Source organism: Benincasa hispida, chromosome 1 (assembly GCF_027475165.1).
Source record: "Benincasa hispida cultivar pf3 chromosome 1, pf3_genome.v1.1, whole genome shotgun sequence".
In the NCBI taxonomy this organism is placed as follows: Eukaryota; Viridiplantae; Streptophyta; class Magnoliopsida; order Cucurbitales; family Cucurbitaceae; genus Benincasa; species Benincasa hispida.
In genome coordinates, this window is record NC_143478.1 from 55,995,497 (window position 1) to 56,017,412 (window position 21,916).

The 21,916-nt window shown below is 32.4% G+C and overlaps 1 protein-coding gene across 1 annotated transcript; it reads right to left on the reverse strand.

Moving 5' to 3' along the window:
- Positions 1–420: 420 nt before the first annotated feature.
- Positions 421–6,661, reverse strand: LOC120087683 (agamous-like MADS-box protein FUL-L). Its single transcript, XM_039044573.2, has 8 exons — positions 6,081–6,661; positions 4,430–4,511; positions 3,140–3,204; positions 2,317–2,416; positions 1,859–1,900; positions 1,711–1,752; positions 1,495–1,607; positions 421–880 (listed from the first exon to the last, which is right to left on the reverse strand). Exons 1-8 carry the CDS (start codon positions 6,263–6,265, stop codon positions 757–759), a joined length of 753 nt encoding a protein of 250 aa, XP_038900501.1. The 5' UTR covers positions 6,266–6,661; the 3' UTR covers positions 421–756.
- Between the last annotated feature and the right edge of the window lie 15,255 nt (positions 6,662–21,916).

Sequence of the window (21,916 nt, forward strand, 5' to 3'; positions counted from 1 at the left end):
AGTCTCTTTGTTTGTGTTTTTGGTTCGAGCTCCCCTCTAGTTCTCTTTGTACATAATACAGTACTTGATATTTTGGTTGAATGAATACATCATTATTGGATTTGGGAAATGATGAGGGTGCTATATGGATGTGTTAACCTAGTAGAGATATATCGGTGCACCTTCTAATCACTCATTTCCTTAGTATCTCGTTAAAAAAAATGGCCTGTCTTTTTGTAACTTCACCTCCTGTTTTGGTTGTAGAATCAATACAGCCTCTTGATCAAATATTTTTTTAAAAGGGAAGTTATTATATTTCCCAGTTAGTTAAGGCCTCCAATATATTCATGACAAGAACCTCATAAAAAAAGGGTTAGTCAACACAATGCATGCATGTAATATTTAAACACATTTAACCGACACATCCACAAGTTCAAATGGTAGAAAAAGAGAAATGGAAGTATCCACATTTCATTTGTCTTCCAAAAGTTCAAAGTTAATTTGGAGTCTTGAGAAATGATCTTCTACATAATACAATAAGGTTTTGGGATTGGGGTGGCCAATTTGGATGTGAAACAGGAGTTGTCATACAATGTTAGGGCATTTGCATTATTCCCACATGATCTTCAAAAACCAAACCTTTACAGTTTTGTCTTCTCTTTTTTTCCCCCCATCCCCATGGCCATTTTATTTGTGACAATGATGGTGGTAAGGGCAGCGAAAACGACCATTCGCCTGCCTGCCTGCAAACGGAGAAGACGGTGGTGTGGTTGCTTGTTAGTTATGAGGATTTTCAGTCACATGGCTAAGCATCCATGCTGGTATTTGGATGTTGTTGTCGTTTGTTGGCCTTGTTTCATCTTCATCTGATCCTCTTGATCCTCTCCCACGAAGGTTTACTCTACATTCAAATGTATAGTTATATCATTATTATTAACTTTGTTTTGAACCCTAGGGTTTCTAAATTCTCTTGGTGAAGTTGGCAATAGGGTTTTTTCATGGTTTTGTTAAGGAATCTTTTGTGTCTTCAATAGCTATCTGACCTCCCCAACATGTTGATACAACAAAATCTAATGGATAATTTGGGCTGATTCAAGTTTTATTCAAAATAAAAAAGAAATCAAACGTATATTCTCCTATTCAAAACAACAATCAACCTAACCAAAACCAACTAGTAGAAAGCTTTTATACATGCTAAATGTTCGATTTTTTTTAACAAAATACTAGAGGTCGAGAGATCAGTAGGTACACTCATATATCTCAGCTAGGTTGACACATCCTTTGTACCTCATCATGCCCCGATTCCAAAAACAATGTATTAATCAAAAGGAATATTCAAAGGAGAGCTAGAGTAAAGTTCAACTTAGCTATGTGTGTTCTTCCATTTGCTCTAAGGAAAAGCTCTTTTATATATAGTTCAAACTTATGTTCAATGAAATTGTTATGTTTCCTAGCCATATAAATGTATGGTAAAATTTTTCTAAGCTGAAAGAGAGAAAGAAGAGGCATATATACCCAATAGATAGAGAAGGAATGGGAGGTGGCATTGCAAAAATGGGCTGATTATGAACCAAGTTTGGGAGGTCGCATTGTCCACGTTCAACCAAAACCTTCTCATTCTCTTTTACCTAATATTTTCAAATCATAAGAACATATTACATTCTCAGATGCCATTCACCAAGAAATAATTACGTTAACTTGTAGCATTGAAAATAGGACATTATTTTATACCTTATTTGCTAGCTGCCTGTTTTCCTCTTGCAATTCCCTTTCCTACAATCATTTTATGAACCAAAATTTATACATAATGGAAGAAAGCAATTAGTCATATATGCATGAAAAATGATACCAAAATATTGCTCCAAATTAAGTTATTCACCTTTTTGTGTAGTTTTGAAATGGATTCTTGCATTAGTTGATTCTGCAACAAAGTAACCCCATAATCATTTGTGTCTATTATATGAACAAGATATTAAAAGATAGAAATTTTGAACTCTCAAATTAATAAAAATGTTAATGAAATATCAATATCAACTATTTTATGTGGATAGGTATTCCTAAATAATGATGAAGATTCATGGAGTTATCATCATTTTTTTAATATATATTTGATATATGATGAAAATATCGACAAGTCTAAGAAAAATGTTCAAGAATGAAAGTAAAGTTGATTTTCAGATTGATATAATGACATAAATGATGGTAAGAAATTATACAAACTTTGAAGATAAATAGCAAATTAAATTAAGTAATGAACAATCCAAATGTGAATAAATTTATTTTAATTGAAATGAGGTGAAGATGAAAAGAAAAATCAGGGCATTGCTAAGGGCAGACCTTTCTAGATCTTATGCGCTTGAGTGATGTATCAAGTTGTTGCTCCAAGCTTTGAAGTTCTCTCAAATTCAAAGGGTCAAGATCTTCTCCCAAATAATGCCTAAACCAATAATAATAATATAAACATTTATAATTTGTATATGTTAATGGTTTAATATATCTAACTAATCATACTTGAAAAAAAAATTGCCTGAAAATAATATACTTCTCAGTCAAAATTCTAGAACTAAACTTACACAAATGAGACTAACATAGTTCATAGTCATACATATGAGACTAATATATGAATAAATATAAGAATGTTGTTCTCTCATATTAATTTGATTATTACTTCATATGATATAGCTTACTACATTCTTAATAGAAAATTCTGACTTTAATTGAAAATTAACTTCTTGTATTATTTCCTTCTTTCTGAATAAAAAAGGAAAAATCAATCTAAACAACAAATAGATAGCATAAGGGGCGTTTTGGGGAAAGAAGTTGGTTATAATAGTTTGTATTTGGGGTATACATTATTTTAGTTTAGATTATAATAGTATGTGTTTGACGTAAATTATTTTAGTTTGAGAAGAAATAGTAAAATTTGTAATAAATAATAGAAAAAACAATAAATGTAAAATAGTAAAAACTGTAACAAATAATAAATAAGGTAGCAAACGGAGATTTTAAAATATGGTTGATTATAACTAATTAAAGACTAAAAAATAATATTTACTGTAATAAGAGGTGGTTATTATCATCTAAAAGTTATATATGCTCCAAAAATATTGGAAGCACATTTTTCTAAAAAATGAATAGTGCATAAGAACTATTCAAATACCTCAAGTTCTTCTGTACAATTTCCAATCTGGCTGTAAGTTTTGGATATTCCTGACACCAACTTACCTGACAAAGCATTTTAATTACAAACAGAAGAAAAAAAGAAAAGTTATTTGTATTTTCTGCCATGCATTTATCCTACATACACTGTAGTAACACAGTAATGAAAATAAGGTTGGAATGGAGTCATGATTAATCGTTTTATATATCTCACTATCATCGTATATATAAAAAGATTTAAAATATTTAAAAAATATAAGAAAAGTAAATTTGTCATGGAAAAAATTATGATCGAGAAATTTGATGAGATGTACAAAAGTAGTAACTTGGAATGCACCTAAGTCTTTTTTTTAAATGAAATGTCTATTTTAAGCCTATAATCCCACTTATATTGGATGTTGGATTCTACTTAAAAAGTCTCCTATTATCTACTTAATTCAAATAATTGCTCTTGACTATAAACTTGATCTTTATCTCACTTTCAACATGAAGTATTTAAAGGTTTGAGTTTGAGACATTTTTTAGACACGACAAATCTAGTTAAATAATACAATCAATCTCAGATTATTTGGGTCATTTAATAATGTTTTTGTTTAAATAATAGTGAAAATATTAGTACTTAAAAGATATATATATATATATATATATATATACTTATTTTAACTCTTTGAATTAAAATATTAGATAATGTGTTATAGTTACTCAAAGTCCTTTGAGTGAATGAAACTAGGGAAAAACAAACATAACTAATAATGTTTTTTTAATCTTTTTGTAAATCAATAGTAAACTCGGTTTGATTCAAACTAAAAACTAATTTTTGAAAAAATCATGATGGAACTAAACTCAATAAAATTCAAAATTTATTATAATTGAAACCACCCCTATAAAACTTGGAAAAAATTGGATAGATCATAATTTTGAGACATCTAATAGTTTGAACATCTCTATTTTGAAGTAATGTGGGAGACTTTGATTTACCCTACAAACAATGAAAGGACAAGACAAGACAGCCAATAAACTGTACTACCAAGATCAGTGTTCTAATTCCAAGACAAGACATATGATTCCAGACCCTAAAACCATTAGGTGTTGACATTTGTAAATTGGTGCTTTAATTATGTTGTAAAAAATTCTTGTGATCAACAGCAAGAATGTTCCAAAAGAAAATTAAATGTCAAACGTTCTAACATAAAATGAATTTTGGATTTGAACTTGCCAGTCATAATATAAAAGGATACAAGACATAAATATAGTAAATGAAGGCAAATAAAACTCAGATATATTTATTTACCTGTGATTCAGAATCTCCATTTGGGGCCACTGGTCTCTCTGCATAAGAATATCTCTCATATTTTTCTAAGATCTTCTCCATACTGTTCTTGGAAACCAAATCAAAGCCTTAATTAACTATTTTTTTAATTAGTAACAGGGATCGCATTTTAGAATAAAAAATTTCCTAATCAATGGCATTCCAATAACCATAGAAGAAATTATTGAAGTTATGAGTTTTTATTGTTAAGATGATCGAATGATTAAATAGATGAGTTAGATTTTATGTATGAAGTTGAAACAAATAATATGGTTAAAAGTAGTAATTTGAAATGACATGAAAATGAAAGCTTAGAAGAAATTAAATAATTGAAATTTTATTTGTATAATCTTAAATATGTCGTTGAAGTTATGTGTTTGTTATGACCATCTATCTACTGATAATAATATCGGTAAAAGTCAAATGATACGATTGAATATTATTATATGTAGTGAAATTGACACAGATAATATGTTTATTAAGAAACAGAGTGAACCAAACCAGATGTGATCTCAAACATTACGATTCTATTTCTCAAAAACAAATCTAAAAGACTTACAAATCAATAGATCATAGTTTTAACTAGAGAAATTAAATGTCAACCAACAATTTACATCTTTAATAAATCTTAAAAAAAAAAAAAAAAGAAAAAAAGAAAAAACAAACATAATATATGCATAAATAATATAATGTATAAGATGAATTGAGGAAGTAAGAAAGTAAAACTAATTGTTGCCATGCATATAATTAACACATGTATAGGATTATTGTGCAAATTACATGCATACATAAATTAAAACCAATGAAGCATAGACCAAATTTCATTATTAAGGATCAAAATATGAGTAGTCTTTTTCCTTTCTTTTTTTTTTTTTTTTAATTAGTGCAGCTCTTTTCATGAAATTATAAGGTAAAGCTCTTAATTCGAGGTCACTAACAACAACATAGAGAGATTCAAATACTAGGTTAGTGCTACGAAGCAATTAAAAAGAAAAAGAACAAAAAGAAAAAAAAAATCATGGTCTCCCGACACGTGGCTCTAGGTTTATCACCTGTGTCCAAAGCCAAATTGAATGTACGGACCAATTAATCAAACAAAAAGTGGATACAAGATTTTCAAATAGATCGAAATTATCCCGGAACACTCCTTGTTTCAAGCTATCAAATAAATGTAACATGTACTGTTGTGTCGTCTTTGTGTCTTGTCCAATACATGCATAATATATGTATAAATTGTACAGTAAATGAGAAAATTGCAAGAAAAAGGAAACTGAAATAAAAAAAAAAAAAAGAAAAAAAGAAAAAGAAAAATTGAATTATTTTCTTGGTGGTTCTAATTTTGAATTTAAGCAAAGAAAAGAAAAAGAGAGAGAAAATCTTAGATGAAAAAGATGGTTTATTATTATTATTATTATTATTATTATTATTTTGGTGACATGTAGTGATATAGTTAATTTTGTTCTTGTAATATAAAAGGATAAAGAAAAAGGTAGGGTAATTATTGTAAAGATAGTGAAAAACAAAAGCAGACAAATTAAAACCCAACAAATCAAGGCATCTAAATGTTTTTGGGAGGATAGAGTTAGGTAAGATCTAAGAAGGGAAAAGAGATAGAAATAGAATGGGAAAGAACCTGGAATCAGAGGAGTACTCGAAGAGTTTGCCTTTGGTAGAGAAGACAATCAAAGCAACATCAGCATCACAAAGAACAGAGATCTCATGGGCCTTTTTGAGTAAACCAGCTCTACGCTTTGAGAAGGTGACTTGGCGACTGATTTTGTTCTCTATTCTCTTCAGTTGAACTCTGCCTCTTCCCATGGTGGGTGGGATTTTCAAACGAAATTAAACAAAACCCTAAAAAGATGAAGAAGCCTTGTTTTTGTTTAAGTAGAGGAGCATCTAATTGTGTACGGAATGTTTATAATTGTTGAGACAAGTGTTATCGTTATTGTTTCTATAATTGTTGATGAGGGAAGTGGTTCAGTTGGAGCTTGGAAGGAGGAGAGATTGTTGCTAATGAGGGAAAGAAAGAGAGAAAGAAAGAAAGAAAGAAAGAAAAAGAAATTTATAAAGAAAAATATTTATTTATTTATTGTTGAGAAAGAAAGAAAGAAAGAAAGAGATAGAGATAGGGGGAATAGTACAGTTGAGTTGTCGAGAGATGGTTGGAGGAAGAAGGAAAGAGTAGTTAATGTCTGAAATCTTTTGTCAGCCAAATTTATAATACGAGAGAGTTTTGAGTTTGTGTTCCGGTGGTGGGGGCCTAAACAAACAACGCTATTTCAGAATTTTTCCTATGTTTTTTTTTTTTTTAAATAATTATTTCTTTCTTTCTTGGGACAAATTGGAGGAATTAGGTCAATATTGCATTTATTTCTTTCTTTATTTATATAAAATGAGCTTTTTATTAAAAAAAAAAAACTTTAAAGACAACGTAAACGTAATAACTAGATAAATTTTGACGATTAAATTTTGAAGGTGGTTAGAATACATATCTTTAACGAACACATTCATGACACAAAAATCAATAAATATCCTTATGGTCAAATTTGTTGTTGTCTCACAAATCTTGAGTTCAAATCCATCTTTGAATGAAATAGTATATTATTTTCTTTTATTATTATTTTTTTTTGACTTACGTTATGTTATTTTGCTATACATGAAAAGGAAACACAACCCTACTTTTTTCTCTATTAGTTTGCTTCTAAAAAGACGGTATTTCTAACACTTTAGTAATATTAATGGTATTTTGTTGTTTTATTTCATATTAATGTTAAATTACAATTTCTAAGATATAAAATATTCATCGTGATTTTGGTCAAATGGTTCTAATCAGATGAACATGGTCATTTGGGTCTGATACTTCTAGTTGTCCACTATAAGCTCACTTATAAGACAAAATCTCAATCGATGTAGTGCTATGTTCAATATGCTATGATCTTAAAGTTGATCGGTAGTTGAAGTAGTGTTGAGTTGAATACCAAATAAATTGCATATCTATACATGTGAGGGTGTATACTGTTTGTACCTCTTCCTTGACACCTTATTGGATCTCACTTTTGGGGGATTTGCGATGTCAGAGGGTGCTTAATGCAAGTTGAATAACCTGCCAATCAATTTTGAGTTTTTTTTACCCTTTTAATATAGGTGTCCCGACTTAACTGACGTGTCTTACAAAGTACTCCATTCTCCCTTAAAAATGTAGTTGTAAAATAAAGTAAGCATTTAATTGATAGCACGCATGTATAGTTTATAAATAAAGTACTTAAATTAGTAATATTTATTTAAATTTAATTTTTTTTAAGAATATGGATTCTCTTGATTAGTATTGGCTTACTTTGAGAAGAAAATTGATGAATAATTTAATAAAATGTTATTTTTGCTTAATATTTAATTTATGATTTAATTTTTTAATATTAAGTAAATATCACAAAAAAGAAATATATAAAAAATCATTACTTAATTATATTATTTTCATAAAATAATGGTTGTTGTTAAATGGAGAGAAAACATGACATTGTTATAAATAAGAGCATAAAATGTTTAAATTAATAATATTATTTAACTTTCAACTTTTTTAAGAATATAGTTTAATAATAGAAAACGGTGATCTAATCTTTATTTAACAAAAATTAATTCATTCAAAATTTGGGGGAGTTTTCTTTTAGTATTGTAAGTTTTGGAGCTTACTATAAATATATATATATATATATATATATATATATATATATATAAGTTTAAGAACTTATTAGAAAAATAGTGTAGTTTTGACCACCGGGTTGAGAATTAAAGTTATTTTCTTTCTTTCTTTTTTTTTTTTTTTAATATTTTTAACTAAATTATAACTTAACCCGTTAACATTAGTTTAGCTCAAAAAATAAATTAAAATTATTGAATTTTAATCGCACAAACAAATAAAAAATAATTTCCTTTCTCACTTCTCTTTATAAAGATGGCAATAAATATCATTATGAAGACTATTATTAATGTGTTAAATTATTATTATTTTTTTAATACATTCAATTGGGATAGCGAAATTTAAACTACATCTCTCTTATAGTTTCTAGCATATTCAAATGTCAAATTGAACTATGTTTGGTTTGACATGTTTTCGTTATTTTACTATTATGAAAATAGTTAGTCATTATTTAAATATATAAATTATTTTAGAAAAAAAAAAAAAACATGACGCATGGAACTTACTTTAGTGTACAAAGTGTACTTTTTCTTTATATATTTTAACTTGAATTATAAAATTGTTAAAATCATTTCCATGATCTTTTTAACCTAAACTAATTGCTTCAATAATCTTGATTAATTTTAAAAATGGATAATTTTAGTTTTTGTGCGCTAAAATAATGTTTAATATTTAAATTATACTTTAGTTATTATAACATTTAATATATATATATTATTTAATTTCAATTTTATAAAGAAAAGTGGGAATGGTAAAAAAAACAAATAGAAAGGAAAAAAATAGCTTGTATTTTGTTTGGTAAAAAAGAAAACACTTGTGTGTTATTTGGGGAGCGACTATTACTGAAGGTTAATACTGCAATTCTCGACTATTACTGAAGGTTAATACTATCCAACTCAAATTATAAAGGTTAGGTTGGGTTAGTTTCAATTTCGGGTTAGATTGGGTTAGTTTCATTTTCGGATTGGGTTGGATTAGATTTTTTATAATTTTTTTTAGTTGAGTTAGGTTCGGGTTACACTTTTTAAAATTCGGCATGATCCAACCCAACCCGAATTACTAATATTTGTATGTATGTATGTATGTATGTATATATTATAATTTATAAATATTATAACTCATATATATTTTTAGGGAAAAATACATTTAGTCTCTAGGTTTTGGATCTAGTTTCTATTTGGTCTGTATGTTTCAAAATGTTACACATTTAGGCCCCGTTTGGTAACTATTTGGTTTTTTGTTTTTGTTTTTGAAAATTAAGCATATTTCATCCGCATTTCTTACTATGATTTGCAACTTTCTTAAGCACAATGGTTGAATTCTTATCCAAATTACAAAAATAATACATCTTTTTGGAAGCTATTTTTTTTTTTTTTTTTAAATTCTCAAAATTTGACTTTGTTTTTTAAACCATTAGTGAAAAATAGATAACAAAAAAAGAAATTTGGAGGTGAAAGTGGTGTCCATAGACTTAATTTCAAAAAAAAAAAAAAAAAACAAAAAAAGAAAGTTACCAAAAGGAGCTTTAGTCATTAAGTTTTGAGTTTGGTTTCAATTTAATCCCTAAGTTTCAAAATGTTATAATTTTACCTTTGAGATTTGGGTTTTGTTTCAATTTGGTCTTTGGATTTCAAGATTTTAGGTTTTTAACATCAATTTTCATTAAGTACCTACTTTCAATCATTGATATCAAAGTCTCTTAATTAATTTTAAATAACTATGAAATAAAATTTTAAATTTAATTTTAAAAGTGATAAAAAATAGTGAAACTTCATTATAATTATTTTAAATTAATTAACACACATTAACATTAAAGACCAAAAATGAATATTTAGTGAAAAGTCGATGTTAAAAGTGTAAATCTTAAAATCTAGAGACCAACTTGAAATAAAACACAAATATCAAGGATAAAATTGTAACAATTTGAAACCTAGGAACTAAATTGAAACTAAACTCAAAATTTAGAAACTAAATGTGTACCATTTTAGAACTTAGGGACTAAATAGAAACTAGACCCACAACCTAAGAACCAAAAAAATATATTTTTTTTCCATATTTTTATGATGTTTGTTTAAAGTTTGTAATAGATATCTTGGATTTTGATATTTAACATTTGAGTTCTATGAAGTTCTAGTTACTAATATGTGATGTACAAAATTTAAGTATTTTAAGTCAATAAAAAATGTAACTAAAAAAAGAAAAGAAAAAATAAATAATCTGACAACCCAACCCGACCCAACCGAATTTTAAGGGTTGGGTTGGGTTGGGTTCGAGACCCTATTTTGGTCATTCAGGTAGCCAACCCGACCAACCCAAATTTTCGAGTTGGTCCAAAAAATTCCCCAACCTAACCCAACCAAATCCATGTACAATTCTAGGTTTCAAAATTGATAATATTAAAAAAGAAAAAGAAAAACTCCCAAAATTTGGATGCAAACAAAGGTATGTAGATAAGCAAATGTCAAAGCCTTATTTTGAAAGGATGGTTATTGACTCTTGTGTAATGAATATATTTCTTACAAAGTCACATTATAAGAGCTATTTTCTTCAAATGTTAGGAGATGTTTGACTCATGTTTGAGTTGGTAAAATATACCAACTCAATATTTGGCCCACCAACTTTAAATGTAGGTGTCGAGTTGAATTAGTATATTTTACCAAGTCCCCCCCGCTCTCTCTTTTATAAATGTTTTCAGTGACTCCATTCATGTAAGAGTATATCAGCATGTAGCAGAAGCAACAAGGATCAATAAACATTCTAATTCATCAATTTTGGCTATAAATGAAGTATGCTCATACAATAATAAGAGAGTTTTAAGTCATACATTTGTAAAACTTCTTTAATCTCGTATTCAGCTGCAAATCTTCTCCAATTCTTCTTGTGAACCACCTCAAGATCTTCTCCACTATTCTCTTGGAGCTATAGATTGAGTTGTGGGACTCAAAATAAGTTTGAATGAAAGAAATTTGGAGAAGAACACCACTGATGCAACTTGAAGAACACTTCTTCAATCTTACAAGTTTTCAACAAAACTTCAGTAAGTTCTAATAGTTTGAATGTCTGATTTCCAGTTCCATCTTCTCTATTTATTGCATGACTATCATCATAGAAGAAGGTTGCATAAGGTGCAACATATACTTGGAAGATTGAAACAAAATCAAGTGGATGTTAAGTGAGCTAGTTGTTTGTGACTGGAGAAATCCAACATTTCAAATTTTTGTATTTTTTCCAATTTTTCTAATTTCAAATTGATTTCCAAAATCAATTTAATTTCAAAATTGAAAACTTTTATTAATTTTACAAAATTAATTTCATAAATTAATCTTTTAATAAAATTAATAATAAATAAATAATTAAATAATTTAATTAATTCTAATTAATTTAATATCAAATATTAAATTAATTTTACATAAACTCCACCTTCATGAATTTAATATTTAAAATTATTTTTAAATATTAATTAAATTCTCAAATTCTATTTAATTCTGAAATTAAACGCGTAATTATATCTCATATAATTACTAATTCCCTTAATTCTAATTTGAACATTTCAAATTAACTTATCATGCTACTCTTAAGCTAATCTATTTACAAGTTAGTAGGGGGACCTTATGGACCTATAGATCATGGGCTCCAACGATAAAAAATTATTTGGTTAAACTCTTTACACCGAGTTAACCTTCGTTCGTTAACTAATGGGTCATTCCACTAAAGCATATAGTTGCACTCCCCTCACTATAGATATATTATGTCCACTCGATATAATCATGATTAGTAAGTTAACTCTTCACAGGTTGTTCGTAATAATGGCTGGGTCAAATGTCTGTTTTACCCCGAGATTACCTCTTTTTTCTTAAGTCCCACTAATACTCTAATGAACAATTGGTTTATGATCCAATCAACAAACCGAGTCTCTCTCAGGCCAATGAGAGGGTGGGGCCCCTTAGTCAAGATCTAAAGTCAGCATTTAAGGAAACAACCTCTCTACTATCCCTAAAAGCAGGTAGGAGTGAATTCCATCTTGCACCCTATATCCCAGCTATCTACCCGGTCTTACTCCTGAAATGAAGGTTTATTGAGCTGGTGTTGTTGAGCCAACCCTCACCTATGCAAATCTAAGGATAATCCCGAATAACAGGAGTTCATAGTTAGCTCAGGATTAAGATCAAGTTACCTAGGTCATCGCTTTGAAATACTCAGTCTTAAACAGTAAACAACGTTATAAAGTAAGAGTGACTAATTTCGTGGTCCGATCTTGTACAAATCCATTTGCACAGACACCCCCACTCCTTATGTCATAACATGTATGAATTAGGATCACATTGTCTGTAGCACTTTACAACTCTTTGTAACAACTACAGAGTGGGCTGCATCTAATAGTGTTACCAGAATAAGACACCCAATTTCATTCATATACTATAGATCATTTTGACTATTTACTCGAACCTGATCCACTTTTATGTCTCCCCATAAAGTTCAAGTACTCATGTAATAGCCATGGGTCTTTTAGTTTTTTGGATTTCTAAAATAAAATAAGCAATTCATATATTCAATAATAACTTATTGAATTTTTTAGAACAATTTTTTTTATTGTTTACAAATCACGAGTTTAGGACATAAAATCCAACAATTCATCGGCCACCGTTGGCGACTGCTGCTGCCACACTCTGAAAACCAACTTTGACGACCAATTTCACACGGCGAACTCCAACAACCAACTCTGGGCTTAGACAACCACCTTCGATGACCAATTTCGATGACCACCTTTGCATGCCAACTCCGATAACCAATTCTAGGCTCCGAAAACCACCTCCGATGACCAATTTGATGACTACCTTCTCACGAACAACTTTGATAACCAATTCCAGGCTCCGACAACCACCTCCAACAACAAACTATAGTGACCAAAATCGATAACCACCTTCGTGTGACCAACTCTGGCCTTTGACAACCACCTCTGACTACAAACTCTAGCGAAAATCACCTTTGATGATCAACTTCGTCTCAACGTCACTCTTCCCAAACCAAAACAGCCTTTCCCAGATCTATGAACAGCGGATTGACGGAACTCTTGGCATTGCTTTGTTTTTCTCTCCTTTCCTATCAGCGAGTTCCGACCACTTTGCGACACCAACTTCGATGACTAACTTTGAGCTCTGACAACCACCTTCGAAAACAAACTCCGACGACCAACTCCAATACCACCTTCTGTGACCAACTTCAGGCTTCAACAACCACTTTCGATTACGAACTCCAATGAAAATTACCTTCGATAATCAACTTCAGCAACCACCTCCGACAACAAACTTCGACGACCAACTCCAGTACCATCTTCATGCAACCAACTTCAGGCTTCGAAAACCACCTTCTATTACAAACTCCAACAAAAATCACCTTCGATAATCAACTTCAATAACCACCTCCGACTATTATAAGATCAATGCTTCTTATTAACCCTACAATGGTCTAGGAAGTTGTATTGTTTGTGTCTACTTGGTAGGACTGACCATCTTAACTATTTTAATGAACAATATATTTATTGTATGCATTAAATTGGCTCATTTTTTACGTACATTAGAATAAATTGGCCTTATCTATCCTAACGCTTTTCTATCTTTATGTTTCGTTATTTGTCGCTATTGGGTAATCCTAGAATCCTAGCAATCTAACCATAACAATAACTAAAACCTAGTGCTACTTAAATGAAGCATGCTATCAATACAATTACGGATACCTCTAACATGCATAGCATACATACACAACCTATGCTTAAGACGACTAATCTATCATATTAATTGAACACGAATTGCATAAGGATTAAAGCAAAGAATAGAAAATAAGAATGATTCAGCAAAACCCAAGAACATACATAAAAATCCCCTTAGACCATAGAAAAATGCCCATAAACCTCAAAATCGACTTTAGGCCTTCAATTGTTCATCAAGACTTGAATCCTAATGTCAAAATATACAAATACATCTCAAAATCTAAGGTAATCTCTTCGGTTTTGGCCAAGAATGGCCAAAAATCGAGCTTGGAGTTCTAAAATCAACCTAACTCTCCTCTCCTCTTAACCTAAAAATGAAAGAATTTATATATAGGAAACTGCATAGTGTTGTGCGTTAAAGGACAACACCGCAACGTTGGAGACCTTCGTCAAAGTGTAAATGGGTGGGGCTGAGTGTGCAGTGCTATGCTTCATGCACACACGTAATGTCTGTCCGTCAAAATTCGGAGTATTGCAGTGTTCAATAAATTTTCTCCAAAGATAGGCTCTTGGGAAAAAGTATCAAGGATGGCTCTACTGTGCTACTGCGCTACGCCTCTAGGGGCATTTTGGTCAATTTTTCTCTTTGAAGTCTTGTTGCTCTTTTTAACTCTTAATTGATCCAAATTAACCTTAAACGACCCATAATAGTCGATTCTACTTCTTAGATGCTTGATACCTATAAAATCATTAAATAAACACATAAACCAAGTAACGATCTTGAATTAAGTAAAGCAAGATAGCACATTTTTTGTGCTATCAAGAAACAAAATTGTGTTTCTTTGTCTACTGTTGAAGCTAAGTACATCACAACTCAAAGTAATTGTACTCGGTTAATGTGGATGAAGCAAATGTTAAAAGAGTATGATGTTTCACAAAAAATTATGACTCTATACTGTGACAACATGAGTGCCATTAATATCTCAAAAAACCTTGTTTAACATAGTCGAATTAAATATATTGACATTCGACGTCACTTTATTCGAGAGATGGTTGCAAGTAAACAAATTGTCCTAGAGCACATTCGTATAAAGAACCAAGTTGCAGATATCTTTACCAAGGCACTAGATGCTATGCAATTTGAGGCCCTAAGAGCAGGTTTGGACCTATGCATGATAAAGCTATAGCAATCAATTGTGTGGGCCTGTTGTTGGAAGAATTGGGCCCATTAGAGATCCAAGCCCACTTGATTAAAGGAAGTTGTTTACTCATTAATTGTGGCAGTTGGAATTTTTCACATGAGTAAATAATGCTTAATTTCAAATTTAATTTGTATCATTTTTGTTGGCAGTCGTTATTTGATAGGTTTTCAAAGTTCATCGTTGTTCCTCATCTTTTCTAACCATTCATATTCCACTGCTTAAGGTCTATCTGTAGATTGAAATTCAACCAAATGATGAGTTATAGACAAGGTGCTCACACATCCAAAGCAAAAATTGTGAGGTACAATGAGAAGGCTAAGCGGAAGCAACATATCCAGAAGGATGTTCCTTCTTCTACCACAAATAGATATGAAGTATGCAGAATTCCTAGTTCCCCATCTTTCTGCAAAACGAAGACGTTCCGATGCTAATCCTTTGAAAGTTGAGAAAGGGAAAGAAAAGGTTAGTACCACTGCTCTCACCATGATTGATCTTTTTGGTCAAGGTCTTGAAATTTGTCCTGCGGTTGATCACTCCACTTCTAGTGTATCTTATGATTTCATGCATGGGTTTACTACTCTTAGTCAAAATCCTAAAGGTGTTGTCCATGATAATGTCGATCCTTCCATTGTTGATCAAGTTGTGATTAGGGTTTCTCAATGTGTATATATTGCTGAGGAATTACATGAATCTCCTATTATTGAAAATGTCAATCCAATAAAATCTCATAAGATTACTGAGTCTTAGAAAGTGGATATCAATCCTTCATTGGGTTCTCTTGCAGATGAGGAATATAGTCTACATTTAAATGATATAATTGAAAATGTTGTTTTTGAGAACTTTGTGCCCGAAGACAATCTATCTGTTGATATTGAGATTGAGAATTTGGGTATTGATCCATCTATCAAGAGTTTTATGCCCATAAAAATTAATAAACCTGATAAGGATTCTATTACAACAATATGTGAGACAATCGTGGTTCCTAGCTTGGATGAGTCTCATGCTAATATTTCTCTCGAGGAAGACAACCCTGCTTAGAATGTTGAGATGGCTAAAAATATGTTGATGAAATGATGAAAACTGATGCTGGTGTTGATGAAAATTCTTCGGAAGACGTTGCTTCAAAGATTACTGGTGAACAGGAAGGTGAAAGAACCTAGTTCGGATGATAATATTCCCCTGTCAAAGGTTGTAACCAAGAAAAATAAAAAGATGTCAAAAGTATTGATATGGTTTCCTCTGAGACATCCAAGGATACTTCTAAGAAAAGTGACATAGAGGATATTGTTTGGGATCATGCCCTAAACTCTCGTTGGGTCCTATAGTTTGCAAACACTGTATTGAACAAACGCTTGTGATGTAATAATATATGATATTTTGTTCACTATTGTCTATGAAATATGGGATGTTTTATTTGCTTTACCACAAACCAATAAACTAAGATCCCTAGTCGTCGTTGTAACTGAAGCATGTATGTGGTGACATACAGATAGATCATGCCTTAAGTGATAATCAAAATGGTTTGTAGTATATGGATATAAGAGGGATACCTTATCCTGGTGACTCTACGAATGCAGCCCGCTTTGTAGAATATACAAGTTTTGTAACTTACTACAGATGGTTTGATCCTGATCATTCATATGGAGACATACGAGCGAAGGCATCTTATACAAATGAGTTTGTATAAGATCGGACCACGAAGTGTTATAGTCTCGTTATATAACATCGTTCATGACAGAGACTTCACTTCACTAGGATGACAATAGGTAATATGACCTTAATCCTGAGTGAGTTAGGAACTTCTACCTTTGAAGGTGGTCCTTTGATTTGCATGGGTACGAGTGGCCAGAATGCCGACTCAAACCTACCACTTTGGAGATTCATCTAATTGGGGAGCTGGGAACTCAGCTACACTAGATGAAATTCACTCATTCACCGAAGTAGGGGTAAGTAGATAGATTGCTCCCTTAAGGGCTGATTCTAAGGCTTGAACGATGTGGCGCCACACACCACACCTTCTCATGGTCCGAGAGGTGTCCAGACATAGTAGAACTATGTTTATTGTTCATTAGAGGGATTAGTGGTACTTAAGGAGTTAGATGTAACTACAGGGGCAAACGAAAAATTGGTCCAACTATACTTACGAGCATCTGTGAAGGGTTATCGTACTATTGGTTGGTTATATATGAGGACACAAAAATATATCTGTGGTAAGAAAGTGCAGCCGTTGATCTTTAGTGGAATGCCTGGCAGTTAACGGATGGTGGATCTCGTGGCTAAAGAGTTTAGTCAGCTATTCACGTACCGTTGGAGCTTCAAGCCATAGGTCCATTAGGTCTCCTTGGTAGCTCAATGGATTCAATTTGAGAATTAGTTTTTGGGTCAGTTTGAAGTGTTCAAATTGACAAGAGAGAGTTTGATTATATTTGATATGATTAAACTGGTCAATTATATATGATATACATGACATGATGTATGAGATACATGAATTAGAGGAAAAAGATATGAATATGATTTATATCTAGTGGAGGGGAAAAAGACTATGGTTTATATGTTGCATATGATCTGATATTAAAACTATAGGTTATAAATATAATATGATTATATTTATTTTTTGAATTAAACAATTATGAGATAATTTTTGGTGGTTTTTCTCCATAACCGTACATGATAGTGGAATGTTGCATTCGGTTTTCGTAACAGAAGGATAAAATGAAAATAGTTTTCATTTTGCATTGAGATTAGATAATTGCTTCACGATTAGTACACTGCCCATCATCTAGCTAACGACAACATACACGATAGCTCAAGTTTTATTAAACGATCGTGTACACACGCAGATTTCCTAAACGATTGTTTAGCCTTTTCTAAGCGATCGTGCGTGAGAGCGATTTTCCTAAACGATCAACCCCATTTTACTAAATGGTCGTGCACCCTTTGCTAAACGATCAAGCACCCGTCTATATGATAGACACAAAATCTCTCCAACTTTCTTGGTCGTTGTAAAGATCATAGTTTCCTTCTCCCTTCTACCAAATCCAACAGAGCCCACACCTCCTGGATTCTCACTCTGAGAATACCAAGGTTACTAAATGGTGGTGTCCTTCTTGCTGCCTGTTCGTGTAGAAGACTGTGCGGTGGTGAGCGACAGCGAGATTTGGTGGACGATAGGCTTGGCGTGCATAGCGACAGTGAGAGTTGTTGGTTCTGACGGGAGCGAGTGATCAAAGAAGTAAAGTTCTTCAAGAGGTATGTCTCTCGGTCCTTTATTATTTAATTGTTCAAAGCATGCCGTAATTTGATGGTAAATGCATAACTTGTATGTTTGTTTGTGAATGCAGTATTTCTATCACAATGAATTTCGAACGATCTTGCTTTCGCTCATAGGTCCTCTTTGATAAGAGTTCCTTCAATTAGTATTAGAGCTAGGTTCTGATATTCCAAATCCATTTTTGTATAGAATAACATTTACTTCTCAATGGATAAAACAAATGTTTAATAGTTTTGTGGATGTGTATTAATGGAGTTTTCTGGGATGATGCCTTTGGTTATTTAATTATTTTACATTCAAAGTTAATTGTAAGGGCCCCTATATTTTTTGGGCATATTAACTTGCTATCGAGTCTATAATTTAAAGAGTTTGAATCTCTGTGAGTCGCTCGTGATGAGGCTTCAAGGCAAGGAGTTGCGCTGTACTTCGAGGATGAGGATGACCAAGCGTTGGTCAGGTCGTGTAAACGAGGGGGTAAGCGATCATTGAGTATGGGATACTCGACAGCATTTTGACGCGCACGCACGAGACGATTGTATAGCTCAGCAAACTTCGTCGCTTAGTTACTGACTATATGATCGCAGAGAAAATTGTTGCTTCAGTGCTTGTTCTATGATCGTCTAGACGATCGTGCTTCACAACAACGTTGTCGTCTAAACGATCGTTTAGACTTGCGTGTTTGTTTTCGGTGTGCTAAACGATCGAGTGCTTCATGCTTCATCGCATTGTAAATGGTGCTTGATCGTTGCTAAACGATCATGGATACTCGACCAGTTTACTAAACGATCAAGGAGGCTTCACCCGGACAGTTCAAGACCTGGTTCGCCTGTGAACCGGTTTTGCTCGAAGGAGTTAAATGTAATAGATAGAATTTTATTTTCGATTTTTGAGGCTTTTCATCCTGGTCCATTAATCTATGGTGAATGTACTTAAATGTATGTTTGATTATATGTCATATGGTATGCCATATAGTTAAAATCTCACCTTAGGTTATGCATCGGTCATGCATCATCTCTATATTGTAAGAGTTATGATTTAGAGTTTGCATGATTTAAATTACATAAAACCACGCTCATGCGTCATATAATATAAGAGTTATATTTATGCATGCATTAAGCATACATGCATCATCTTTGTATTATAAGTGTTATAGTATAAGGGTATATGGAAACATGTTTGCTTAGTTCATTACCAAGTATATAAGTGTTATATATAGTAATGAATGGACATTGCATGAAGCATGACACATAAGTTAAATTTATAAGAGTTATAAATACCTAATTGTGCATGCCAATGTGTATGGGTTTTAGTTATTTCTTTTATAAGGGTTATAAGGAAATTAGAACTAGAATCTATAAGAAAGACATGCATGTGAACTTAGGCTTGAATCATGGTTTTAATAGTGTTTTAAAACTTGATGGAGATAGACCTAAGATCACGATTCTAATGAGATTAGTAACCTAAGGTTTAATCTTTTAATCAGTTTAATAGGATTAAATTGACTAATAAAAGATTAAAAGTGTAGCAAATCCATATATAAGGGACCTTTTGTCTAAGGTGGGTTTTATCTAGGCTGGGGTATTTAAGCTGACGAAAATGGAACACCTCTACCTGGGATCCTACCTGGAAATGTGAATTAGATAGATTTGATGCATGTATACAAATTTGAGGACAATCCGTTAGAGAGTTTAATGTGACTATTTGAACTTGTTTAATTTCAAAGACAAGAGTTATTTTTGAGAAAATTAAACTGACTTAGATAAAATCAGTAGTCAGATGGTCTAAGTTAATGAACCCCTAGGTAGAACATTTAGTGGGAGGTATTTAGGGTATATGATACTTCATTTAAACTTTTTTGCGTTTCTCCCTTTATGTTCACACTGTGAGATCTATCCTTGGCTTCGTGGCACAGTGTCCCCCTAAAAGATGGTGTTTGGGTAGGTCAATATCAAGGTGGACGGAAAGAATGTTCATAGTAAGTGGGAGTGGGACGTGCGACAACATATCCCACGGTCTCTCTTGTTAGGTTGGGTAACATTTTTGTGCATCGCCTCAAGGCACCCTAGAAGTATTCCCCTATAGGATGGAAGTTTCGAATGATTCTTTATCTGATCTCCTGTATAGGATGAGGTCGCTTTAGTTTATTGTCCTAATCTACTTTTTCCCTATAGTGGGTGCATTAGAGCGGGACTCTAAGGCTGAAAATGAGGGGTTACACTTACGCGGAATTGTTAAGGGTTAACAGTTCTGGACTAAACGAATGGTAATTTAGGGTCAGTTACAAGAGTTGTTTCTGCCTAATGGTTGAGAGTGTCCCTACTAGTGATGTTTGTCCTGCCTCGCTGGGGCATCATTGCGAAATAGAAGTCTTTTCACTTAGGGTACTTGGAAATTATTTTGCTAAAACTAAAATTGGTGATAAAATGTGGTATTGCATAAACTTATTAAGTTTGTTAGTTTTTCAGCAAGGTAAGTATAGCTACAGCTACATTAGCTCTACTTAGCACCACAAACTGACTGGCAAAAACTACACTAGTTAGAAACACACGATCACAACAATTTTAATCATTGATGATTTACGGTTCGTACTTACAGAGGAGTGTCCTCCTATTCCACCTCCGAACGCCACTAGAAATGTTCGAGAGTCCTATGAGCGTTGAACACGGGCGAACGAGAAGGCCTGAGCTTATATCTTGGTCAGTCTTAATGAATTTTTGGCTAAGAAGCATGAGCCTATGGTCTCAGCACGTGAGATCATGGAGTCCCTGTGGGGAATGTTCATAGAACCGTCTGGACAGTTCAAACATGAGGCTCTTAAATTCATCTTCAACTCCAAGATAGAGGAAGGCACCTTTGTTCGTGAACATGTGATTAATATGATGGTCCACTTCAATGTGGCGGAGATGAATGGGTCTCGGATCAATGATGGTAGCCAGGTTAGAATAATCCTGCATTCGTTGTCAGATAGCTTCCTACACTTTATTAGTAATGGCATACTGAACAAAGTGGACTATACCTTTACAACTCTCCTCAACGAGTTGCAGACATTCCAATCCTTCCTGAAAGGTAAGGAGAAGAAGGTTGGTAAGGCAAATGTTGCCTTTGTTGGGATTGATGCCCTAAAGTCTCATGTCCTGTAGTTTGTAAACAGTTTGTATGAACGCTTGTGATGTATAATATATGATAATTTACTTCACTCGATTTTTCTCAGTTGAATGTTTTATTTGCTTTAACACAAACCAATAAACCTAAAATCCCTGGTTTTCTTTATGTAACTTAAACATGTATGTGGTGACATACAAATGGATCATGTCTAAAGGGATAAACAAAATGGTATGTAGTATATGGATATAGGAGGGAAACCTTATCTTGATAACACTACGGATGCGACCGACTTTGTAGAATGGTCACAAGTGTTGTGACTTGTCACAAATGGTCTGATCTTGATCATTCGTGTAGGGGACATACGAGCGGGGGCATCGTATACAAAGAGTTTGTATAAGACCTAACCACGAAGTGTTGACGTCTCGTTATATAACTCCGTTTAGGGCAGAGACTTCACTTCACTGGGATGACCATAGGTAACATGACC

Bases quoted from the DNA above. Each gene is read 5' to 3' on its own strand.
- LOC120087683 (XM_039044573.2), bottom strand. From the start codon at position 6,265: ATGGGAAGAGGCAGAGTTCAACTGAAGAGAATAGAGAACAAAATCAGT. The intron at 4,512-6,080 runs GTTCTTTCCCAT...TTCCAAGAACAG, and splicing joins GAGTACTCCTCTGATTCCAG to TATGGAGAAGATCTTAGAAA. The intron at 3,205-4,429 runs GTAAATAAATAT...ATGCTTTGTCAG, and splicing joins ATGGAGATTCTGAATCACAG to GTAAGTTGGTGTCAGGAATA.